The 24,255-nt window shown below is 50.0% G+C and overlaps 2 protein-coding genes across 3 annotated transcripts in view; both read right to left on the bottom strand.

The window, feature by feature from the left end:
* Positions 1-888: 888 nt before the first annotated feature.
* NGB (neuroglobin) lies at positions 889-5,597 on the bottom strand. The gene is made up of 4 exons (XM_058294922.1): positions 5,396-5,597; positions 3,945-4,056; positions 3,242-3,361; positions 889-1,859 (listed from the first exon to the last, which is right to left on the bottom strand). Exons 1-4 carry the CDS (start codon positions 5,482-5,484, stop codon positions 1,725-1,727), a joined length of 456 nt encoding a protein of 151 aa, XP_058150905.1. The 5' UTR covers positions 5,485-5,597; the 3' UTR covers positions 889-1,724.
* Positions 5,598-8,974: 3,377 nt separating this feature from the next.
* The window catches only part of POMT2 (protein O-mannosyltransferase 2), a 51,159-nt gene continuing 35,878 nt past the window's right edge, over positions 8,975-24,255 (bottom strand). For both annotated transcript variants that reach the window (XM_058292974.2, XM_058292973.1), the window contains 10 exons: positions 21,549-21,627; positions 20,256-20,407; positions 19,717-19,808; positions 18,191-18,267; positions 14,402-14,473; positions 14,074-14,133; positions 13,872-13,977; positions 12,816-12,956; positions 12,511-12,625; positions 8,975-11,617 (listed from right to left, as the gene is read on the bottom strand). In XM_058292974.2, coding sequence (XP_058148957.1) covers positions 11,512-11,617; positions 12,511-12,625; positions 12,816-12,956; positions 13,872-13,977; positions 14,074-14,133; positions 14,402-14,473; positions 18,191-18,267; positions 19,717-19,808; positions 20,256-20,407; positions 21,549-21,627 — 1,000 coding nt within the window. In that variant the 3' untranslated portion in view covers positions 8,975-11,511. The remainder of the gene's footprint in view (positions 11,618-12,510; positions 12,626-12,815; positions 12,957-13,871; positions 13,978-14,073; positions 14,134-14,401; positions 14,474-18,190; positions 18,268-19,716; positions 19,809-20,255; positions 20,408-21,548; positions 21,628-24,255) is intronic.

Here is a 24,255-nt window from a genome sequence, read left to right as displayed (position 1 = left end):
TCCACCGCCCCATTCCTCTGGCTGTTTCTTTGCCTGGGTTGACCCACTCCTCTTGACCACACACACACACTCACATACGTTCTTCAGCTCCAGGCACACTATGGATTAACCCATTGAATTTATCCCTAAAATGCACACCCGGGGATTGGTGTCTGCCCCTCCGAGGAGGATCTAGAAGCTTTCCTGGGTGATACAAACCATTGGCATCCTTTACTGCCATCCTGGCAGCTGACTCATCCCTGATTCCTGGACTCTTGTCCCACCAGCTCGTGGGCTCCCAGACCCCTCATCAATGAACTGCTTTAGACTCTGGATTAATGTGGCTGAAACTAGCTGTCATAACAAGCACAGCCCAAAACATAATGGCACAGATGTGAGTGAAGTTCATCGTAAAGTTCAAAATGAACAATCCTGATTAGTGCCCACTTCCCTCCAAGCAGCAATTTGGGACCCAGACTCCGTCTACTCTGTGGCTCTGTCACATTCAATACATGTCCCCAAGGCCACTGTGAGGTCTGCTCAAGCAGGGATGGGTGGCAGAGCATGGAGGAACAGGTCGAGAGTCGATGACCCAGAAGCAGAAGCAGCACCCACATCCCATTGGCCAGAACTCAGTCACACGTTCCACCCAGCTGCAAGGGAAGCTGGGAACTGTAGTCCAGCGGTGCACCTGGAGGCGCAGTAGCTGGGTTTAGTGACCTGCAGCCAATTTCCACCACAGAGCCCTAGCTCTTTCTTCACGACTGGCTTCCGGCCTTCCCCAGGCCTCCCCCTTCTATCCCACCCACCCTAGCCTTGGTCCTCCTGCCCCCGTATGTCTCCCCTCCCCTGCCCAGCCCCGCAGCTTCTTCTGGCACAAGCCGATACCCTAGAAATCAGTCCTGGAGGTTCAGAGAGGCACACAGAACAGGTTTATTCCTCATGAGTTTATACAGCCACAGCACAGAGCAAAAGAGAGAAGTGCAGGCGGCCCAGGGGACGCAGAGGGCATTTCCTGCTGCTTTCTCTCCTTACTGTGCCTAAGTACAAGCACATGCTGATATTAACATGGTGGGGGGGGGCTGACAGTCAGGGTGGGAAGAGGCAGAAAGGAGGGGTGGGGGGGGAGGAGAAGCCATGGGGTCTCGGGTCTCTGTGGAATGACAGTCGCCCCTTTCCGCCCCTCCAGTCCCGCCACCCCCTTGCTGGCTAGCAGGGGCCTACAGAGCAACGATGAGGGAGCTTCCACCAGCCGTGCCCAAGGAGGGAAAGGGAAACAGTGCAAAAGGGAAAAAAGGCATAACCACACCCCAGCACCTAAACAAATAAATAGGTAAGTCAATAAATCAATAAAGGGCAGGGACAAGCAAGATGAGGGAGGGGCCTGATGCTCAGCCACCCACTTCCCACCAGGCCCAAGCTCACCTGAGATGGTGAGCAGAGAGCCCCACACCTTCTCGGAGCCACCTGTCCCACCAAAACTCCTGAGGAAGAGGGACTGCCAGAGGGGAAGGCAGGCAGGGAAGAGGCCGGGGGTGAGGGGAAATCCAGAAGTCTCTCTGTCTGCAGTCGCCAGAGCGTGGGGGGTGAGGACCGAGGCCCCCAGCCCTGCTCCATCCTCTCTCCAGATGGCCAAGGGGACAAGGACTGAGGCGCAGGGAGGCCGGGGGGAGCCCAGGCCAAAGCGGACACACCGACAGACAGACAGACTGACGGGTGGGGGGCCGCAGGGCAGGGGCCGCCTCTTACACGCTGTCCCAGCCTCGACTCATGGCCTGCGCCACGGCCGCGTAGAGCTGGCTCCAGGCGGCCCGCACGGCGGGAGTGAAGGCAGGACCCAGACTCTTCTCCAGCATGTACAGCAGGGACTCGCCCACCGTCTGCGGAGGCAGAGGGCACCTCGTCATTCCCGAAGGCAGGGAACGAGGCCTGGGGCTGGAGCCTTGCTCCAGTCCCACACGGGGTCCATGCTTCCCTGGACCCTGCCCCAATCCTTGGGTACCTGACTGTGCCCACCCACCCTCCCCGCTAAGGGTGAGAATTTACAGTGAACAAAGCATTTCTCTCCACTCCTAGGTTCACAACCACCGCAGGAGCGGGGCCAAGGCTTTGCCAGCTCAGGCCAAGGCAGGTGATTGCCCCAGGCCTCAGTTTCCTGACCCTGCAGTCATGGTGGTTAAGAGCCAGGACCTGGAGCCAGATGGGTCTGAGTTCAAATTCTGACTCAATCATTTATGAGCTGTGTGGCCCCGAGCAAATGAGTTAAACTCTCTGATCCTCAGGTGCTTCATCAGTAAAATAAGGAAAGTAAAAGTTAACTCATAGCCTGTTGGGGTGATGAAATGGAATAATCCATAGAAACTCTCAGCAGAGGATCTGCACACAGTAAGTTTTCCAGAATAATTCCTCTCATTTGGTATTGTTAAGCAAAATGAGATAAGGTTCGTTTATTCCACAAATATTTACCGAATACCATTAAGGGCCAGGTGCTGTGCTGGTGCTAGAGAGAAGAACACATTTCCTTAAGGAACTTACTGTCTAGCAAAGTGACAGGACCATATGGTAGGCTGCCATGTCGGTGGCCTCAGTGAACCAAGCTGTCGGGATGTAGGGTCCTCCCACCCTCCTAGCCTGGACACTGGATTCCCCATGTGCCTGGCTCTGGCCAGTGGGACTTTAGCAAGAATGACACAAGTAGAAGCTTGATAAGCACTTGCATCCTGGAGCTCGTCTTCTGGGAATTCAGCTGCCATCTCCGCCAAGGTCAGCTAGAATACTGACAGGTAAGAGACCACAAGGAGAGAGACCCTGGGTGTGACAGGCCATCTTGGACATTCCACCCAGCTGAGCTCCCAGCTGAAGGCAGTGCAGGAATGATGCCAGCTGTACTGCATCGGGCAGAAGAAACACTCAGCTGAGTCCAGCCGTAAGAAACCAGAAATTATTGTTTTAAGGTCGTACATTTCCTGGAGGGGTGGGGGGGGGTTACACAGCAATAGAAAACTGCTCAGCCCAGCTAATCCCACAGGTTCCTTAGGTTTCTATGATTCTAAGGGAAGTTATCCCAGAGAAGGAAAAACAGAGGCTTCGAGAGGGCAAGCCAGTGCCAGGGACACACAGCAGGTAAGTAACAAATGCAGGCCCCAAGCCCTGGTGAGCAGAGCGTATGGGACCAGAAGAGAGAACAGGTGGATGGGGTGAGCCAGGAGAGAGGTGGCCTCAGGCCGGAAGCTCTGGAGGGGAGAAAAGCCCCTTGACCCACCGAGAAGGAGCTGAGCTTGACGCCCACCGCCCGATGCTTCCTGCCCAGACCAGCGAGGTACTCCTCCAGCGAGGACAGGTCCTCCACGTTGGTCACTGCAGTGTCAATCACGACCATGACCTGCCAAGGCCAAGGTGGAGTCGGAACAGAGAGGGCCCGGGCAAGCCCACCCACCCGCCACCACGCCCCAGGACCTGGGGGTCCCAACCAGAGGCCAGCGAGTTCACCAGGATTGTGGTTTTCCAGGATCCAAGGTGAGAGGCAACCTGTGCTTGCATACAGCAGGCACTCAACATGTGGTGGCCTAACTTCTCCATGTTACACGTAGGGAAGAAACCTCTCACCACTGAGGATCTCAAATTCCCCACTAAGCCTATCGGACAGTGTTGTCTGCCTGGAACAAGGGGAAACCGAGGCCCTGTGAGAGCCACAAGCCTCTAAGAACACCCCAGCCCAGCCCCTAACGAGGTGGCTGGACCCTAACAGTCAGGAGCCAGGGGACAAGGCCAGAGGCAATGGCAGGGGCTGAGGCCAGCTGGCCACACAGCAAGGGAAGTCCAGCCTGGAGGGGAAGGAGCAGACACGGAGGGCTTTGGGGCTGAAAGTGGAAGTAACTTTCCTCCTCCCCAGTCCCTCCCGCTCTCCCGGAGGGCACCCAGCTAGACCCCAGGACCACCCGGCGGCAGCACCCGTCTTCCCTCACCTTCCTGATGTGGTCCAGGAACTCGGGGGAGGAGAGGCAGGCCTCCACGCTGGAGAACTGGCGGCAGTTGTACTGGAAGAGGGACAGCAGGTCAGGCTCCAGGTCAAACAGCCTGTTGGGGGAGGCGCAGGCATCAGCCCAGGAGAGGCCTGGCTGTCCAGCAGCGGGCGTCCCGGCAGAGCCAGAGTGTCAGCGACAAACCAGGCCGCACCCCTTTGCCAGCGCCCCCCTCCTCGCCCCTTCTGCCGGCTCTGAGGGGTGTCCCCAGACCTCTCAGGGCACATGGCTTATAGCAGGTCTCCATGCATAGCTCAGGGGTGTGTCCTGGGACAGGAAATCTGGAGTTAGATTGTGGAAGGGGAAAGTCCTTCTCTTGCTTTCTCCCTTTTTCTCTCTCTAGGCCTCCCCCTTTTGGGTTAAAACTTCTCGTTCTCCAGAGTCCAGGCATGTCTGAAGGGCTCTGCTCAGTGATAATAACACAAAAAACAAACTCTTCGCACGTGCTGAGCACTGCGTACGGTGCACACGGTTACCTCCTGTGCTCCTCACAGTGCTAAGCGGTGGGGACAGCTGGTACCCTGTGAGGAAGCGCAGGTTAATAAACTGCCCGCGGCCACACGGCTTGGGAGTGTAGACGCTGCGGTGGGTGTCTTGGGGGAAAACAGGCTTGGGGAGAACACAGAGGCACAGGCTGAAGCTGTCAGCCGCGTTTGGGAGGGCGCGTTGTGATGTGGTGTAACTCTGTGAATTTATCCCCCTTCTGTCTCGGGGGAGGCTTTACAAAAACCTCCTCAGAATTTCCGGGCTGGCTTAAGGAGGTTCCCGAAAAAAAACCTCGTGAAGGGCGCGTTGTCCCGTTAGCGACGAAAGAAGGGCTGGCGCGGGCCTCCTCGCTAAGGAGACCGACACCTGCCGCCCCTTCTGAGGGTCCGCGCCTCCTGCGCCCCACCCCCGCGGGGGCGACCCAGGGCGCCCGTCGCCCCTTCCCTGGAGGTTCTCTGGTCCTCCTTTCCCCCAGAGGGTCTAGCCTGCCGTTGGTCGCTCGCAGTTCATAGTCCCCGGCCCGGACGGGGTGCGCCACGGTCCCCGCCTGCCAGGTGCGCCCGGCACTGCCTCCCCGCAGGAGCCCTCGGGGCGCCCCCGTACCTGGCAGCGGTCGGCTCCCGGCGGTCGCCACCAGGGAACACGCAGAGGCGGGGAGGGGGCGCAGCTTGAGTGTCAGGGGATCCGCCGGAAAGGGCCCTCGGCCGCCCCCGGCGAGCTCAGGTGGGTTCGGGGCGCGCGGGCCGGCTCCCCCGACGCACGCAAAGGCCGGGGAAGGGCCGAAGGGGCCGCGCCGCCCGCCGCCCGCCCGGCTCCTCTGGCGCGCACCTGGTGGGCGCCAATCGCGCAGCCTCGAGCCCACTGCCGGCGAGGCACCCCCTGCCCCGGGGCGCTCGGGCCGCCCTCACCTGGCGAACAGGATGGTGCCGTGCTCCAGAGGGCTGCGGCTCACGACCCGCCAGCTCTGCCTGATCAGCTCGGGCTCCGGGGACTCCATGCTCGCCCCGGGACGCGAGGCGCAGGGCGGGGACCCTCGGGGCGCGGGCGCCGTCAACGCACGTGCCGCGCCATCTCCGCGGGGACGCTGGCCACTCGGCGCCCTTACGGCGCCCACGCTCTTGCCCCGGCCGGGGCGGAGAAAGAAGCGCGCGGCCCGCCCGCACCCGCCCCGCGGGCGCTGCCGGGGACCCCGCTCCGTCCCGCCCGCGCCCCGCGGCTCCGAGAGCGGCCCCGCCCCGCGCCGCCCCAGCTGGGGCTTTAAAGAGACCGCGGCCCCCGCCCCCTCCCGTCCATCAGCGCCCGCTCTCTCTCTGCAATTGGCTCTGCCCGGGGACGGCCTGGTGGCGTGGGAAATGCCCGGACTTCGGAGCTTACCTGAAAGCGTCGAGCTTCTCTGGGCCTCAGTTTCTGGGGAGAACACTCCCACTTGCTGCTTAGGGCTTGGAGCCCTGCGGCCACTGCGCTGAATTTGACCACCCTCGGTGGGACTGACCACCTCTCCACAAGGCTCACCCAAATACTGCCCCGAGGCTTTTGAGCTTGCAATCCCTTGACACAGTCTCTGCTTAAATCATATGGACTGCTTTGTCCTTCCAGCCCGAGGTCGGGCAGGGGTGGGCCAGCAGCCCAGGCAAGGGTGCCCTGTGCCCTAGCTCTGGATCCGACTGGTGCACCGGCACAGATCAGGGGCCACCAGGGTTCTCAGCCTTGAAGATAGGCCAAGACTGCAGCTCTTTCCCCCAGGCCTTGGTTTGCCTGAGACTCCATCGCTGGAAACCTGAGGGTCTAGTTCTAGTCCCAGCCCTGCTTGACTAGGTTGGGGTCTTGGGTGCAGTAGCTGTGAACCTGTGTCCTTACCTGGACATAGACGAAGTAACTCTACTATTCCATGATTTTTCATTCATGCTTTTTTTTTTTTTAAATAGCATTACCACTTCAAGAAGTAACAGTCTCATCCTTGCCACCCAGATGTGCAACTGGTCACCTATTAGACAAACTTTTCTCTTTCAAGCATGAAAGTTCTTTGGGCCCCAGCCGAGTTCTAGTGGCCCAGGTTTTGGAGAGCAAGCCCATTTTCACCCTCACTTATCTTCTATTATTTCTGAGTCACTGAGCCAATCTCCCCTTGTTCTGTTTACTTCACTCTCTAGTCCTCAGTTTCCTCAGCTGTATGGATGGGGGGTGGGTAGCAAGGTCTCTGGGGAACTCTAGAGTCAAGTTCCCTTGGTTCCATGGATACAAGGTGGGTATTCTTGGTTCTGAGCAGGCGGCGCTCCTTGCCCAGTCCTCTGCTAGACATAGAATGTCGAGTCCTCATCTTCTGAAACTACTCCTTTGGGCTCTGAATCAGGACTGTGGACCTCAGCAGAATTTTTCTTTCCTACTCCCAGCCAAGCACAGTGAAAACATCTGGCTGCTCTCGCTGTCCCAAAGGCTCAGGAGTTCGAGGTGGGCCCTACTTCTCTTTTGCCCATCTCCAGGGGTCACTAGGCTGGGGCTGGGGCAGGAGAGTAAGGCTGTGAGTCTGTGTCCTAAAGAATTCAAGAGATGCCCAAGCAGGAACACAATTGGCTGGGGGCTGAGGGCAGAAGACAAGTATCCTTGGAGACTAAACTTCCAGATTGGTAGCCTGTGACCCTGGAGACCAGGGAAAACCACGTCTGGTCTCCAGTGCCCTCTCCCTCTCAGTGACCAGTTGTCCGATGCTTCGTGCTGGGTACCCAGCTAGTCTCCACCTCCCACATCACCCAGCTTGTTCTTCCTGGCAACAGTCCTCCCTGGGGACCCTTCTTGCCTCCTTTCTCCTTTGGATGGGGGTCCAACCAAATAATGGGAGCTAATGGCCCTACCTTACAAAGGATCAGCACTCAAGTCCCTGTCCTTGCTCTTTGCCTTTCCAGGGCCAGGAAGAGGCAGGAGAAGGCGGCCAGGCACACCTTAATATCTGCTCCCCTTGGAGAAAAGCCTGAGAGTGTGACTGGGCTAAGCAGCCTGGGGACTGCACTCCAACAAATAGTTTTTGAGAGCAGAAGGTCTGAATCCACATTTGAGGGGCAGAGGTCAGTCACAGGAGCTCCCCTCCCTGCCTAGCATATAGAAGAGAGAGTTCAAGTACTGCCCCAGAGTCAGTGCTGCCATTGAGACTGAATTTATCAGGGATAATATTACTGAGCATCCATGTACCAGATACTAGGCAAGGCTCTTTACATTCTTTTCATCCTCACAGCTCTATGAAGTGGATACTATTTATTATATCCCCATTTTACAGAGGAGGAAACAGAGGAGATTAAGTAAGTAGCCCAAGATCACACCAGGTGGGGCCAGGATTAACCTCAGGTCTGACTCTCCTGCCCATGCTGTAGGCCTCCACGTGCCACTGCTTCCCTCACTTTAATGGACTGTACTCAAGAGCTGTGTCCATAGTTCAGGCCAAGCCCAGGCCACTGGTTTTGGTCCAGGGGTGTGCTGGAGCTGCTCTTAGATGGCTTGCAAAAGTCAGTTGTGCACATCTCTTTCCAACACCTCCTTCAGTGGCATCGAGTTGGTAGTTTGAAGTAAGCAATGGTGGGAATATTTACACCATGGAAATTGGCGAGCACTAAAATCAGGGCTTTTTTTCTTCCCAGAAAATGTGTTACACATACCACCAGCACACCACTGGTGTGGGTGTACCTGGCAGACCAGAAAAACTGGGTCCTAAAAAAAACTGGGTCTTAGCTGAGCTGCTGGTACATTAAGGAGAATGTTATAAAGGAAGATGTTGAATCTGGGATACCTCTGGGCTGAGAGTTCAAATCTTCTCCCCAGAGCTGCCAGATTCTTCTGGGAAAGTGCCTCCAGCCCCAGGACTAAGCTGGAGAAGCAGGAAATACTCAGCTTGGCATTGAGTCCTGGCTCTACTATTTACTAATTGTGTGACTTTAGGCAAATAATGTAATGTCTACTGGATAAAATGGGGACCAAAACATTATTGACTTCACTGGGCCTTTAGGAGGATGAAAGGTCTCATAAAGGAGGAAACTTCCTCCACTCCCACCTCCTGCCCAACACTCAAGTCAACCCTTAGCTCCTAGGACTCTTCCCAAGGTGGGGGCCTCTGTTAGCAGAATGGCAAGCTGCTGCAATGCTGGGCCACTTATCTTCTCATTCCTTTTTATATTGTTTAGAGAAGTTAGAAAAAAAAGGGGGGGATCTGGCTGCCTTCTCATTTTGGACTATCCAATTCCTTATTATTTTGGAATATGCTTAAATCAATAAAATAGTGACCAATGTTACTTGGGTAACTGTGTACATGGGAGGGCCCAAGTGACCTGTGGGGTGATCAGGCTACCTGCCCAGCCCAGGGCTCTGCTGGAATTAGCCTGGCCTCAGACAGGACACACAATGGAATGGTTCTTGCACTCAAAACATTCTTTTCTTCTCAGGAAGGCCTTCCTGGGAGCCAGAGGCAAGTCAGATTCAATTAAGTACAATAAGAACAACAGACATTCAAAACAAGAGCTATTTATTACAAAACTAAAAGGCCTCTGATTATCTCTGGAAACTTTTTTTTTTTAATGTGGCTGAAGAAACTGGCTGGTGACTGGGTTGACTGATGGACAAATGTCTTCTTCCTCCATCAGCAAGTCTGAGGGATGTGTCACATTTTTCTGACTCCTGGGAACCGTAGCCCATATTCAGAGAAGCACCCGGATAGTCCTCTCTTCCCAGCATCTTCCGAGCAACAGAACCTGAGCACCCAAAGCTACATCAACCCACGTAGGCCTGTCCCCAGAGAAGTGTCTGCCAGCCTGGGTATGGAGGAAGAGGAGGGAGTGGGCAGAGAATTCTCCTTCTCCCATCCTTGGAAAGTAGAAGAGACAGAGGAATCCACTGTACCCAGTGTGGCACATTAGGAGGGAATGGCTGAGCTTTCTCCTTGCCTCACCCTCACTCAAGAGTGACTACCCCCTCCCTGGTTCCTCTCAGAGCTCCCCTCTTCCAACGAGTTCCTATAGGGAAATAAGAAAGGCACAAGGGAATATCAGCCACCTCACTGTGGGCCCCCATTTTTGCTGAGAGCCAAGCACAGATTCCTGCATTTCACCTCTAGGAAAGCCCACCCACATGGCTGCCCCCATCCATCTCAGAAGCAACCAACTCTGTGGGGAGGAGGGGGAGGGGAAGGGAAGGCTGAAAGGGGTGAGCAGGGGTTTTCTATCCCTGCTCTCCTTCCCTCCCACAAATGCAATTAAGCAAGCTGCCCAGACTCAGCACACAGGCAGGTCTTCCTGCTGGGGGAAGTCAAAAGGGCTGTAGGCCTTGGAAGAGGGAGGTCATCAGGCCCCAGATCTAATTAACCAACCTGCCTTGCTTTTGACATTGCTGCATTTCCTCTATTAACATTAATGACGGTTGGTCTGAACATTCAAGCGTGGCCAGAAGCTTCCTCCCCACCACCCGTAGGTAGCACAGCCAGTCCCTGGGACCAATTTCCAGTCTCCGTGGCAACCACCTCCTGAAGCTGCTCTAAAGAGCTCTGACCCTGTCACAGTTAGTGGGAGCTACAGGGGAAGGAAGATGGAGTGTGGCAGAGATTCATCTTTAAACCCTGAAGCATCACAATCCTCTGAGACAAAATATTTTGCCCTGAAACTGGAGGGAGGCAGGCTAACAGGCTAGCCTTGGCTTGGTCTGGCTCTGATCCAAGGATTTTCTTAATCTCTTTCATTTGAGGAGGAAGTTGAGGGACTAGCTCTGAGCTTCTTGCTTAGGTTTCAAAGTGGTAGAAAGAAGATGCGGTGATGAATTTTTAGGTGTTCTGGGTCTTTTGGGGGAAAAGGGATTGGTGCAATGGTGTCACACAGAGGGGAAAATACCAGTGGAAGTGAGGGAGAGGGGGATGGTCAGCAGGGGAGGACCAGAGACAGAAAAAGGAAAAGCCCAGGAAGTGACGGGAACACGATCCACGACAGGCCTAACAACCCACAGCCCAGTGTCCCACCGGGGTCCCAGCCCAGCGCCACACAGATTCCCTGCTCTGCTGCTCATCTACTTCAGTTGCTAAGAAAGGGCCCTGCCCCCCAAAAAAGATAGGGTCTCCCAAACACACCCCAGCATTCGGGAGAATGCACCCGTGCCGGCCCTCACAGCCAGGCTGGATGCAGAGGGCAAGAGGTGGGCAGGGAGCAGCTGGCAGACAGGGCCCAGGATCACAGACAGGATGCCACTTCCCCTGCCAATCTGATGGTGCCTGACATTCCCAAGAAGGCCAACGGTGAGTTCTCGGCTGCCTCGCTCCCTGGAGCCGTCCTCTGTGCAGTCGCAGGCAGGAAGACGGCCACCAGCTGCCACAAGGGACTTCCCAGCAGCAGGCACTCAGGAAAGCAGCGGGGAGACCTGGCTCTCCAGCTCAGGACTGCCTTGCTCTCCTGCTCAGCTGTATTTGTTTGCAGGAATCAGGGCAGCACAGCTTTGGTGGTCCCATCTGCTTTGCCCTTGGTGATATCCCAAGGAGAGGTCAGTACTCTCAGCCCTTGGACCACCATCGAAGTCAGAGAATTTTTGATGGGTCTTACTTACCAAACCAAATGCAATGTGAAAAAAAAATGCCAAGAAAATCTTACCGTAGCCCTGGACTATTTCTTAGGGTTTATGACATGCAGCTGTCCATCGTCACATGGTCTATATCCCACAGGTGTATGGACACATGCACTCACTTGCACACACTTCCACACATTCCCACCCACCTACTTTCACCCTCAGTCTCCCTCATATTGCACACTTGGGGAAACGGGCCTGAGAGATGTTGTCCTCTGTTGCTGAGCTCCACTTGGTTGTGAAAGCTCTGCAGACAGAGTGGTGGTCTCTAGTGTTAGGCTAAATCCATTCTGGGTTCGCTCCCAAAGGTTGGTCCTGGCAGGCAGCAGAGTTCCTCAGGCTCCTCGGGCAGCTTTCTCCACAGCCAGGAGGACCCAGGGACTGGCTCCACAGCTGGCTGACCCCAGGCAGTTCCTGGACCCAGACTGGAATCCTTGCAGTGGCCTCAAAAGTCCCATGATTCCAGCCACCTTAGTCCTGCCATGGGACTTTGGGGGCTCTGGGCTGAGGGACCAACCATCCCATAAGCCAGCGGGTGGAAGAGGTAGAAGCTATGAAGAGAATACAGAAGGAGGCTGTTGGCATCCCAGTGCCTCAGCTGAGGCCAGGAGCCTGACAGAGCTTTAAAATTCAGCTCCTCCCACTGAGCTTATCAGACCTTCACAACCTACAAAACCCCATTCCCTTTTACCACATCTGTCCACATTTGCCATATGGGCACATCGTAGCCAGACAGCTTAGTAGATCCTAACTTAATGATGACAAAGGAAAGGACTCTTACCCAAGAAGGACCAGGTAAGAGGACCTGTCCAGGGGTCTGATCATGGGTATTTGGCCCAGAGTGTTTGTTAAAATGTGAATTTAACCCTTGTATACACACTGTGCACTCTCAGGCCATAGGACCCACCATGCCCTGTCCATGCTTTGCCTGCCTGACTCCTAAAGGCACAGGAGTTTGTGCCAACTGGTGCTCAGTGATTCTCAGCAGCAGGATCTGTGAGACACTCAGGGAGTGGGGAGAAGAAGAGTGGCTTTCCAAACAACACCCTCCTTACAGTGCCTCTCAGGTGCACTGCAGACCCCACTCCCACTCTAACCAAGCCTACTCCTCACCCCACTAAGAGCTGTTCCTGTAGGGAACCACAGTGACTAAAGAGGGGTGCTTTCAGGTGTGCTGGGGTGGCATGAGAGCTGGGAACCACTGGCAGAAGGAAAGAATGCAGAATTAGCCCTGTGGGTCTCATGTCTGGCTGCACATTACGGTCACCTGGGGACCTTTTAAAACTGTGGATGACTGGGCCCTACCTGAGCTCACCTTAATCAGAATCTCTGGGGATAGGGCTCAGGGAGTGGTCTGTTTTAAAAGCACCCCCGGTGATTCTAAAATGCATCCAGGGCTGACATACCACTGAGTCTGCATGGGGTGTGTGTATGCTATACTCACCTGTAGGCGGTGCCCAGGAGCAGGCTCAGGATTCCCACCGCATGGATGCCCCTGGCCAGGGAAGAGGAGGCCAGGCACCAGGCGCACAGCCGCAGGAGGGTATCCCACAGAATACCTAGCAGAGAAAAGAGAAACCCAAGACCAGCTGTCAGAGAATGACTTATGGGGATGCAGTAGAAAGAAGCTCCCCCAAGTCAGGGAAGCGGAGAGATTTGTTCTCAGCTGTCAGCACTGCTACTCCATGGTGGCCTCTCCCTCCTCCCCACCCCCACCTTAGCATCCAAATCCAGGTGGGCAGCACTGACCTGTCAACATGCACGAAAAGAGCATGGCCGGGAAGTAGTGGTGGAAGTAGAGGATCCGGCCCATCAAGAAGAACGGGAAGTAATGGAGCATCCAACCAAGCAGGACCTGGCCACCTCCTCGCAGCAGGACCTGGGACAGCCCTGGGCCCCAAGCAGCAGAGACCCGGTCAGAAGATAGGGAGAGGGCAGAGGTCCTGGGTTCTGCTCCAGCTTTGCCCCTTCCTTTTGAGGTGACCTTGAATGAGTCACATTGCCTCCCTGGGCCTGCCTTCCCTCATCTGGTCCAACCTGAATAACCCTAGGGCAACTGGAAGAAGAGTGAGCTATTGGGTCTCAAGAGCCCTGGCCAGTATCTGGCCTGTGGAGGTCTTGGCACCCTTATCCTATACACCTTGCTGAGAGCTTCCCTCCCTACCTCCAACTCCACTTTGCTGCCACACAGGCTTGCTGTGGCAGACAGGGGTAGAGGTGGGGGAGAGATGAGCATGGAGGTGAGGACAAAGATGAGGATGGAGGTGGGAGTGAGGGGTTGTCTGGGACTGTGGCTGTTTAGACAGAACCGTGGAGTCAAAAGGAACCTGTGTGAATGCCTCAGATGCTAGGGTCCACAGCCTGGCAGCTAAAGCTACCAGAAGCAGCACTAAAATAGGAGGCCACAGACTGCCCAGCGGCTCCTCTTTACCCCACCAGAGGACAGGGCCATGGAATAAGGGGGATGTGGTTAATAGTGAAGGCTCTAAAGTCAGGCTGCTTGGGTTTGAATCTCAGCATTACCACTTACTAGAAGTATAGCAACTAGATGTATAATCCTGGGACAGTTTCTTAATCTTTTTGGGCCTTGGGAGTAATATACCCTACCCTATAGGGTTGTTGGGAGGATGTAAAGTGTTTAACACAGCACTTGGGCATTTAGTGACTGTTGACTTTAAAAAGCAAAGAAGAAGGGAAAGAGGAGGGTGGTGAAAGGCAAAGTGTGCTCCAGCAGGATGCAGGCCCTCCCCTCCTCACCCCCGCAGGTACTGCTAGGTCAGGGGAGGGAAAGCCCAGGGACCTGACCTTCAACCTCCGCTGGCAGGTGCACGCCTCTCTGCAGAGCAAAGGTAATGATGCCCCCTAAGAGCAGGTAGAGGACAATGCTCAACAGATTCAACCACCAAACAACCTGCATGGAAATGAGAGCAGGAGGATGAGAGGAAAGCAGCAGCTCTCCACAGGCAAATGCTCGAGGGCCAAAACTGTGAATGTGCAGGGCACTCACCGGGTTGCCAAGCAGGTAGACTCGGAAGTCAGTATCATTGATCCCCGAGAAGCGCAGGCCCTGTGAGCAGAGGACAGCCTGCTGAGCCAAGGCCCAGCCCACCCCCACACATGCCAATTGGTCAGGGGGAGGAAGGCCAGATACCTTTTACAGACAGGGAGGCTGGGGCAGGGGCTCAGAAGTACAAACTCTACAGGAGCTCTCTGGGAAGACTGGGTCAGTCCCATCTCTGGCCACCCATTCCAGGCCACCCTGTCGACCCCAGCACACCACACCCCCAATCTCAATGGTCTCCTTCTTGGATTCACTTCCTGGCCTCAGGCCTTACCTGATAGTTGATAGGCCAGTGCCAAGGTTTGGAGGTGAAGTCACTGTCCTTGGGTTTGAGGCCATTGTTCCCCTGCAAGAAGATGGCAAAGAGCAGGTAGTCAGGACGGAGATCTACAGAGCTGGTAGAAATGAGAGGAACAGGTATCTCTGATATATGGCCAAGTGTCAAGAAAAACCCTTTCCCTTCCCTCCCTTGTAGGGAAGAATCAGATACTCATTCTCAGCTACTGCCCACCTGTCTGCAACAACTGCCTTACTTCTCCCAAACAAAAGAGCCTCCATCTCCCATCAGAGATAGTCCAGTTGGACCCTCTATGATTGAGAGAAAGGAAAGACAGGAGGAATGAGGAACTTTCCCATGGGTAAAAAAATACATGTCCATCTTCAAGGTCAAAGATAAGGTGTCAAGACCAAGGTGGGGAACGGCATGGGGATATAAAACCGGAGCTTATTTATTCAATTTTTGGGGGAGGCTAATTCCAAACAGGAAACTAGAAACTCTGTGAGTGCCTTCATTTGGAAAACACCCAGTATTTCTCAACCTTGTCCCCCACAAAGAACATTTAAAAATATTTTTCCTAAAATCCCCCTATGAAATTTTTTTTTATATCCCCACTTGTGCTTTTTTTGTGTACTGTCTGCTCTGTGTCCACTCGCTGTATGTTCTTCTGTGTCTGTATTTATTTTATTTCCCCTCCCCCGCCCCCTTGTGGCTTGCTTGCTATCTGCTCTCTGTGTCCATTCACTGTGGGCCCTTCTGTGTTCTCACTTGTCTCCCTTCTTTTTGTTGTGTCACCTTGCTAAGTTGGCTCTCCGGGGCATCTGTGGGTCAGGTGGCACTCTGCAGGGCCTGCTGGTGAGTCTGCCTTCACAAGGAGGCCCCAGGACACAAACCGAGGGCCTCCCATATGGTAGACGGGAGCTCATCTGATTGAGCCACAACTGCTTCTCCCCCTATGAAATTTTAATACCAAATATATACAATATATCTGTGTGCTGTATGTACACCTATGCTTTATATATTAAAAACGTTTAAGGGGAGCAGATGTGGCTCAAACGGTTGAGCATCTGCTTCCCACATGGGAGGTCCCGGGTTCAGTCCCCAGTGCCTCCTGAAGAAAGTGAGCTCAAGCAACAAGATGATGCAACAAAGAAGACACAAAGAGGAAAGACAACAAGAGACACAACAAACAGGGAACTGAGGTGGCTCAGGTGATTGAGTGCCTCTCTTCCACATGGGAGGTCCCGGGTTTAGTTCCCAGTGCCTCCTAAAGAGAAGACAAACAGACAGAGAACACATAGCAAATGGACACAGAGAGCAGACAGAACAACTGCAAACAACAAGGTGAGGGGCATAAATAAAATCAATCTTTAAAAATAAACAAACAAGCAAACAAATGAAAAAACGAACTCAGGGGAGCCGATGTGGCTCAGCACTGGCTTCCCACCTATGAGGTCCCGGTTCCAATACCATGAAAGAAAAAAAAGGTTCCAATTTTTTGCCCTCCAAGAAGACATATTCACCCATTAGGTGGATGCACCACTAGGTGAATGTTGAGAACACACACTTTAGCCTGAAGGACCCAGACACAGTCCTCTAATATCCAAGAATATCCAACATGTCTGCATAGCAAAATCAGATCTTTACCAAAATGGGAATGAATAGGGTCCAGACCCAGGACACCTGCCACCAGAATTGATTTCAGTCTAATTATCAGGACACACTGAGAAGGCATTTCTCCAGACAAAGAGGAAGGTACTAAGTTAGGTCAGGGTTTCTTAACCTTGGCACTATTGACATTTTGAGCTGGATGAGTCTCTGTCATGGGGGCCGTGCTGTCCCACCCATCCAGTTGTGACAATGAAAAATGTCTCCAGACATTGCCAAAAGTCTCTTGAGAGGCAAAATTGCCAAGAAAGATCCAGAAGGTCTGCTTCAGTGAACCACCACTCAGAGACTTACTAATCCAACTCCTTAAGGGTCAAGTCTAGTTGGCAGGCCTCCTCATGGTGGCTTCTCTACGGTCCAAAGTACCATGAGGTGTCAGAGCCAGCGCTCCTGAACCACTACGGCACCTAAAGGATCTCAGAAGGAAGGAGGGCAGCTGCTAGGAGAAATTAATTCTTTCAAACCAGTACAGTTCAGTCCCCAACTCAGGGACTCCAGCCAGAGCTACAGCAAGCTGAGGGTACCCTATTCACATGAAATTATGAGAAGCCCAGCTCCTTTACTAAACTAAGAGGTAGAAGAAGGAAACTATCTGTATTACAGGCTTATGCACTTTTGTAAGTTGTTCTCTAAGCTTAAAATCTGGAATGAGCTCATTCTAAGTAATCTCACCAGGCAAGCCAGCCTTCTCTGCCCAGGCTTCAGGCCCACCACTCAGCTGGCAGGAGAGCCTTCCCCTTGTAGTTTCTGGAGTCTGGATTCACTATTTTGACCTTTCACCCTTTTCAGACTCTACATAAGCCCCTTATGTCCCTTTTCTTCTCTGACTCTATCTCCTACATAATGAAAGAATAAAGAAATGAAACTCTTTAGACTTAGCCTTAAAATTCTACCCAGAGCCAGAATGTATTCTGACTGACAGGCACATATTCTAATGAGCCATGTCATCAGGCCACAGTGACAGCTACAAACAGAGAGTCAGAGAAGAAGTGACCCAGAGATTGCTTAATGTCAACTCATCACCTCCCAAAGTGCAGAACTGACAAAATTTGAAATTTTGATTGAATCTGGTGAGCTAAGCCAACTGTATTTACTGAGCATTACTTACATAATCACTTCCAGGAAAGTCCACCTGATAATGCCCACTGGAAAAAACTATTAACAGCTACATCTCCCTGCAACTCCATGGGTAGAGGGACCATCGTGCATCTGGCCTAAACATTGTTCTTACAGAACACCAGCTTTCTAGAAGCCAGAGAAAGGGAGTTCCTGCTAATATCACATTGTAGCAGGTTTTCCTAATTCACAGAAATTAAACTTCCTGTGGGTAGAATTTTCTCCATTTAAACTCTTTCCTCTCTCAATTGTTCTTAGATCTGTAATGCTACGCCTTCTTATCAGCTACTGAGAAATAGGATACAAAATGGTAGAGAAAGTGCAAACAATGAATCTAAGAAGAACTTTAAAGAATCAACCATGCCCTCTAAACAGTTTGTTTCAGTCTGAGAACATGAGTGGGATCATGGTTAGAATTTTATGCTACATATAAACAACACATTCAGATCAGCTATTAATAAAATTGATACTAATTTCATATGCTGGAATGAACTACCAGTGTTTTGTGATCTTCAACCAAGATTTTCATGGGCTCCGTCATCTGAACAAATTTGAAAATCACTTAGAGCAGAAGAGCGCAGTGGTAACTAGCACTGATTCTGAAAGCCTGCCACCTTGGCTTTGAAGCCTGGATCTACCTCTTACAATTAGCTTTGTGACCATGGCCAAGTTCCTTAATCTTCGTGCTTCAGTTCTCTCATTTATAGCCTGGGGATGATGACAATCTTTATAGGATTGTAGAAGTATTAAATGAGTTCATATACATACAGTGCTTAGGGTTGTGCCTGTCACATAGAAGGTGTATAAGTGTTCATTGGTATCATCATCATCATCACCCTTTTGGGATAATGGAAAGGCCTTTGAAGATCAAGTAAACCAGTAAATGAAGACATGCTCAAAGTCCTCCACAAGGGAGCAGTAGATCTATATCATGGTGCCTGATTTGTGATCCAAATTTGTGAGTGCCCAAGAGCTCTTAGAGAAGGGGAAGGGCCACAGTACCCGGATCATGACCATGTGGGACTCCAGCAAGATCTCAGGAAAACTGGGCTTCAGCACATCCAGGCTGATGTTTGGCACTAGGAAAAAAAAATGAGAGGGGAATCTTTGTCAGACATTCTTGCCTCATCTGCCCAAGGTTCCATATTTCCTCAGAGACCAAATGTAGCCTTCCTGTCAAATGACTAGCAAGTGTGTGAGAGTGATGAGGAAACTGATGAAAGCTTGGCCCAATCCTTAATCATTATTCAGCTCATACTAAGCACTCATCTGGCATTCTGAAAAATACAAAGGGAAGAGAAAACACCCTCTCCCACACCCATGCTCCCCCAACCCTCGCCCTTTCACCCTTCATTGTGTACTAGCTCAAATATACTATCTCCTGTGAGGGCAGGGACCAAGTCTATCTCATTGACCAATACATTCCTAGGACCCCATATGGTTCCTGGAACACTCAAGAAAGAGTTGTTTAATAAGTTAATTACTTAGTTGACTTGGCTAGATCAGGTGGTAAGAAGAATGAAGTAGGAAGCATGGAGAGGACAAATCAAGCATAAACTTGATGGGAGGACAAATGATGACTCCAAAGACTTATTGAGTTTAAGATAACACTGAGGGAAGTGGATTTGGCTCAATGGATAGAGCGTCCACCTACTACATGGGAGGTCCAAGGTTCGAACCCAGGGCCTCCTGACCTGTGTGATAAGCTGGCCCATGCGCGGTGCTAATGCGCACATGGAGTGCCGTGCCACACAGGGATGTCCCCGCATAGGGGAACCCATGCACAAGGAGTGTGCCCTGTAAGGAGAGCCGCCCAGCGCAAAAAAAGTGTAGACTGTAGTGGCACCACACACACGGAGAGCTGACGCAGCAAGATGACGCAACAAAAAGAGACACAGATTCCCAGTGCCACTGACAAGAATACAAGCGGACACAGAAGAACACACAGTGAATGGACACTGAGAACAGACAACAGAGCAGGGAAGGGGAGATAAATAAATAAATCTTAAAAAAAAAAAAAAAAGATAACAGAGGTAGTAATGCCAAATTGGAGCCTGGGAGCAGAGATGAGTAGATCAGAGCAGGGCTATGGATGTCACTTTCTGTAAAAGTGTTGACTGGATGTGGGAAGAGGAGTAACTTCACACAGTGACATAAAGGGAAAGTGCCAGCTTGCTCTGTAGGGTGCCCACGGTACAGGGGACAGAAGAGCCCAGAGGGAAATGGAACAGATGAACCTGCATTATAGTCAGCAAGAGGAAAAGTATCAAATGCAGTAAGAGCCCAGGAAAATGAGAAGAGGCAACCAGCTCTTGTCCCGAGCAAGGTCACTGGTCACTTAAGGGAGAAGAATCTAAGGAGGAAGTGAATGGGAAGAAAAGGAGCCAGCTTATTTAGGTGCAGACAATTCAGAAGAAAAGGGCAAAGGTAAGAGGACATGGCAGCAAAGACCATGAAAGTTTCTTTTTCTAAGAGTTACTTATTAAATGCTTCCCATCAGAGCCAGCCCAGGAAGTGACCTCACTCACATTTGGGATTGAAATGGTCTTCCACGTTCCAGATGGAGTTGAGTGTTTCCTTTAGGAATGGAGTACAAGTAACTTCTAACTGCTCCCAGCCCCTGTGAAAGGCAGTCACAAATGTCTCTCAGAAGGCCTGAAATCTACTAAGAGAGTAGCATTGGCTACTGCCCTTGAATCTGTAGAATCCCTTTCTTTTCAACCCAGTGATCATTGTTTATTCAACCTCACACTTTTATAGTCCATGACTATCTTAAGCGTAGTCTAGTATACTGTATTCCCATTTTTAAAAGAGACAGTCCAGAGGTATTTCCATAAGCCAGTTACACAAATGCTCAACTATCAGAACACACAAAACACCAAAGCTACCCAGGAGCTCTGTACTCCATTACCTACCTGATGTCTTTCTCCCTCCACCTACCACTAAGAAAAAACAAACAGGTGGTAAACATTGATCACCGGGAAAAAGACGCTTCTGGTACACTCTTCATAGTGTAGAAAGGAAATGCATGAGCCTTGATTGGGATACCACAACCCTAGAGACTCACCACTTAGGCAGGGACTTTCCTGAGGAGCCCAGGACACAACCTGTGACCAGATGGATGAGGCGAATTCGACTTCTCAGCACTTTGATCCGGTTTCCAAATTTTCTGTTTACAACTTCGATCCGCCAAAAATCATTTGAGTCCCCTGTCCCATTCTGCCACATAAACCAAGAAAAACATACAAAACAAGTGAGATTACTTCAGAGAAAAGGTGTCAGAAAAGGGAGATGGTCACAACACAGGTATTCTTTAGATGCCACCGTGTTATAAAGGTCAAAAAACAAAGAAACTTCCATCAACTTCAATGAATAAGGTAGAATGGGAAGAGGAGGGGCATATAATATCCCAAGTGACTGACACTTCTCCTGCACTCATCATTACAATCAAGAAAAAGAGTATAACTCCTGGAACCAGAAGTCCAGGTCTTCATTTCATAGGACTAGAGATTAAGTTCTAAATACATATTTTTGCCTTATTTAAACCATCCAACTTAAGATACCATCCTAAGCCAAGACACATAAATTTGGCCACTTACATTCATTACTTGGCCATCTGGATATTCACCTGTCTAAGCCAGAAAGGTCTGACCTAGATTTTGAACTTTGGCTATTAAGAGAGTTGTATCTAATTCTCCTCAGGGGATGCCCCACAAGAAAAAGATAAGCAAGTTCAGAGTTTTGGTTCTAGCACAATGTGGCATGAGCAAATAGAAAAAGGGTTAGAAAATCCACCTTAAGGAATCCAGAATCTTTATTGAAACACCAAAGCTTGTGGAAGAGAATGTACCTGATAATCATAAATCCTGTTCCCACTAGTGGTCTTTGTCTTCATACTCCCTAAATATCTAAATAACTATATCTCCCCAAAGTAGTACAAAATCCAAAAGTGAAGTGGTTAGCATACTTCTGTAGATTAGGGAAATGATGCTTAAAAATAAACTCAATGAGAATCTGAGATCTGGCAAAGGATAAACTTACAGATTCATTTGGGGTCATATTGTGGGCCCTTGGCTTTTATGACCAATGACTTTAAAAGGGATAAAAATAATATTCATATTTGATATTAAGTGTTAGAATATATAAATGGTATGATTATTATGGGAAGAGTGGATGGGAACAAATAGATTTCATAGGCTGCTCTTCTCATAGCAAGCCTAGCCAAAAAGCTCCCAAATGTTAAGAGTCTCTGTGCAGACTTTATTCCTTAGGAACATTCCAGAATTCTGAGGAGGATGTGTCCCACCACATGACCCTGAGGCAGAACCCACAGATTTTTACATCCTAGTTGTTCACTTACTATGCCATAACCAGTGACCTGATAGTGCTTTCGGGTCAATGGGGCCTCATGATAGTGACTGTGCAAGTTCCGAGAAGTCCTGGAAGTTAAAAGAAAGAAGTGATTCTCTTGTATTATCCTGAGGAAAGAATGAGATGTGCAGTTTCTTCTTTTACCAAAGTTATTCAGAATCAGCTCTCTGGATGAGAAAAATTAGAATTTGAATTATTAAGTCCAGCATATCAGGAACTTCTTCCCTAGTTACTCACAAGCAATATCCAGAGAACTGGAGGAAAGCCCAAACCAGGAAAGAGAAATCACAGGAGTACCGGATTACATTCCAAGAAAGGGCTAACTTCAGATGGCAGAATGGTGGTTTGGTTGGGGGCAGGGTGGTGGCTTTCACACATTTGGATTACTTAACGGGTAAGGCAAGTGTGGGGAGAAGAAAATTAAACCTTGTAACTTAAACCTCCCCACTCTCACTTACTACTTTCATCACCAGTTTTTCAGAGTGGGGATCTGTGAGGGGGAAAGGAGGTTTAATTTAGCTTTTATTTTTTAAAAAATAATAACTCATTTTTATCTTTATTATATAAGCAATAAATGTTCATTGTATAAATTTTAGAAATTTGCAGATGAATTTAATAATAAAGAATAGTAATAAAATGTATTTAATAATAAAACAAAATTTTAAAGTATCCATAATCGAACTGCCTAGAGAAAACCACTGCTAATTGCTTTTCTATCTTTCTGCGTCTGGTAATTCCAGTATAAGAAATCTTTGTGAGGCTGCTTCTGCTGTCTGTTGTTTATGCTGGTTCTTGGGCATGATGCCCTATTTTCTTGTGTGGTTAGTTATTTTTGACTATATACTTTTCATTGTTGCTGAAAAAAAAATATTTGGTAATGGATGACAATGTCATCTCCAAAAGAGGATTTGCATTTGCTTTTAGCCAGGTACCTAGGAGACATTACAAGTCTAGGATCATGGCTTGAGAATCTTGAGACCACTGAGGCGATATGAATTTGAGCTGCAAGTCCACATAAGGATCAACAGGTAGTAACATCTTCTTAGGAACTAGGGTTAGGTTCCCTCCTCTCTCCTGCTCTGCTCAGTACCCAACTAAAGTAAACTTTCCCAGGGAATAGGTGGTTGTGATATAATAAAAACAAACAAACAAACCTGGTGGGTCTTTGTCCCTAGTTCCCGGGGAAGCAACCTCTGAATCTTTGGAATTTCCTGTGGTGAGTGTCTTTTGTTCTTTGTGGTAGGCCCAGAAGCATACCTGATAGTTGAAGGGAGGGGCTAACCAAACCTGCAGCCTTAGGGTGGGGCCTGGCCACAGAAGAAAGACCAACCATATGATTAGGGGCTTTGAGCCACATCATATCAACCCATCTCCCTGACTAATGGGAAGAGAGGGGGTTTGCAGATTGAGTTCAACCACTTGGACACTGATTCCATTAATTATGCCTACTTAATGAAACCTCATAAAGAAACTCAGGACATCTGAAGCTGCAATGAGCTTCCAGAAATGAGCAAATACATTCTATGGAGGAAAAGTGATGCATTCTGACTCCACATGAAGAAGACACAGAAGCTTGCATTGAAGACCATCTCAGACCTCACCCTATATATTTATTCTTTTGGCTTCTTCTTATTTGTATCTTTTTATTATAATGAAACCATCATCATAAGTATAGCATTTTCAGTGAGTTCTGTGAGTTATTCTAAAGAATTATCAAACCTGAGGTGGGGAGAGGCAACCTCCAAATTTGTAGCCAGTTGGTCAAAAGTGTGGGCAGCCTGTGTCCCCAAACTTGTGACTGGTGTCTGAAGGAAAATCTTGTAGAGAAGTGCCCTTATGTGGTGGGACCTGGCTGAACTCTGGGTAGTTAAAGGCAGATTTGAACTAATTGACTTACTGCAATATTTGCAGTTGGTATAAGAAGCTATGCTGTTGGAAGAAGTGAATGAACTTTTGATAAACTTTACAGTGGTAGACAGGACAGATTTACTTCCAATTCATCTTATGCTAAGGATGTAGCCTTTGAGGTTCCAGCTGTTTAAAGCACCATCTCTGGGATATCCTTTCTATGATGAGGAAAGATCACTTAATAAATTTACCACTTAGGGTGTGCCTAGAACTTTCACTTTGAAATCCTTCTCTCAAGAAACAGTTTCAAAACTAAAGTTGGCTCAAAACTCAAGATTGTGGAATTGAGACAAAAATATTTATTTCTTATTTCTCTGTATTCCCCCTTTCACTTATATCTTGGCCAAGTAAGTCCTTACTATGTTATCTGCTCTTTCTTGTTTTTAAGATGCTTTTATATTATTCCAGGATTTTTAGTCATATTCAGTGAGAACACTGTTAAATGTAACAAGTTTGCCATTTTCTCAGAAAAAGATTACGAGATCTCTCTAAAAGGCACCCACTTAAGAAGATTTGGGCAACTCAATTTCCTCCTTTTTCCTCATGGAAAGGGAAAATTGAAAGGTACCTTCAAAATTCAAAGCTCCCCAACCAAAGGCAAAATAGGCAGGCAAAGGCTGGTTTGCTCCCTTCATCAACTTTCATAAGATGGTTCTCCCATTCTAGTACAGTAGCCTTTTTCTATTTACTAGATCTTCATCCACATTTTACTTCTGTTTATCTTCAGCTTAAAAGAACTCCCTACTTTTGGTGCCCATTCCACTCATTTATCCCAAACAGCAAGATTA

The sequence above is a fragment of the Dasypus novemcinctus genome, chromosome 3 (genome assembly GCF_030445035.2).
Source record: "Dasypus novemcinctus isolate mDasNov1 chromosome 3, mDasNov1.1.hap2, whole genome shotgun sequence".
In the NCBI taxonomy this organism is placed as follows: domain Eukaryota; kingdom Metazoa; phylum Chordata; class Mammalia; order Cingulata; family Dasypodidae; genus Dasypus; species Dasypus novemcinctus.
Note: the sequence above shows the minus strand (reverse complement) of the source record. Positions and strands in the feature narration are given on the sequence as shown.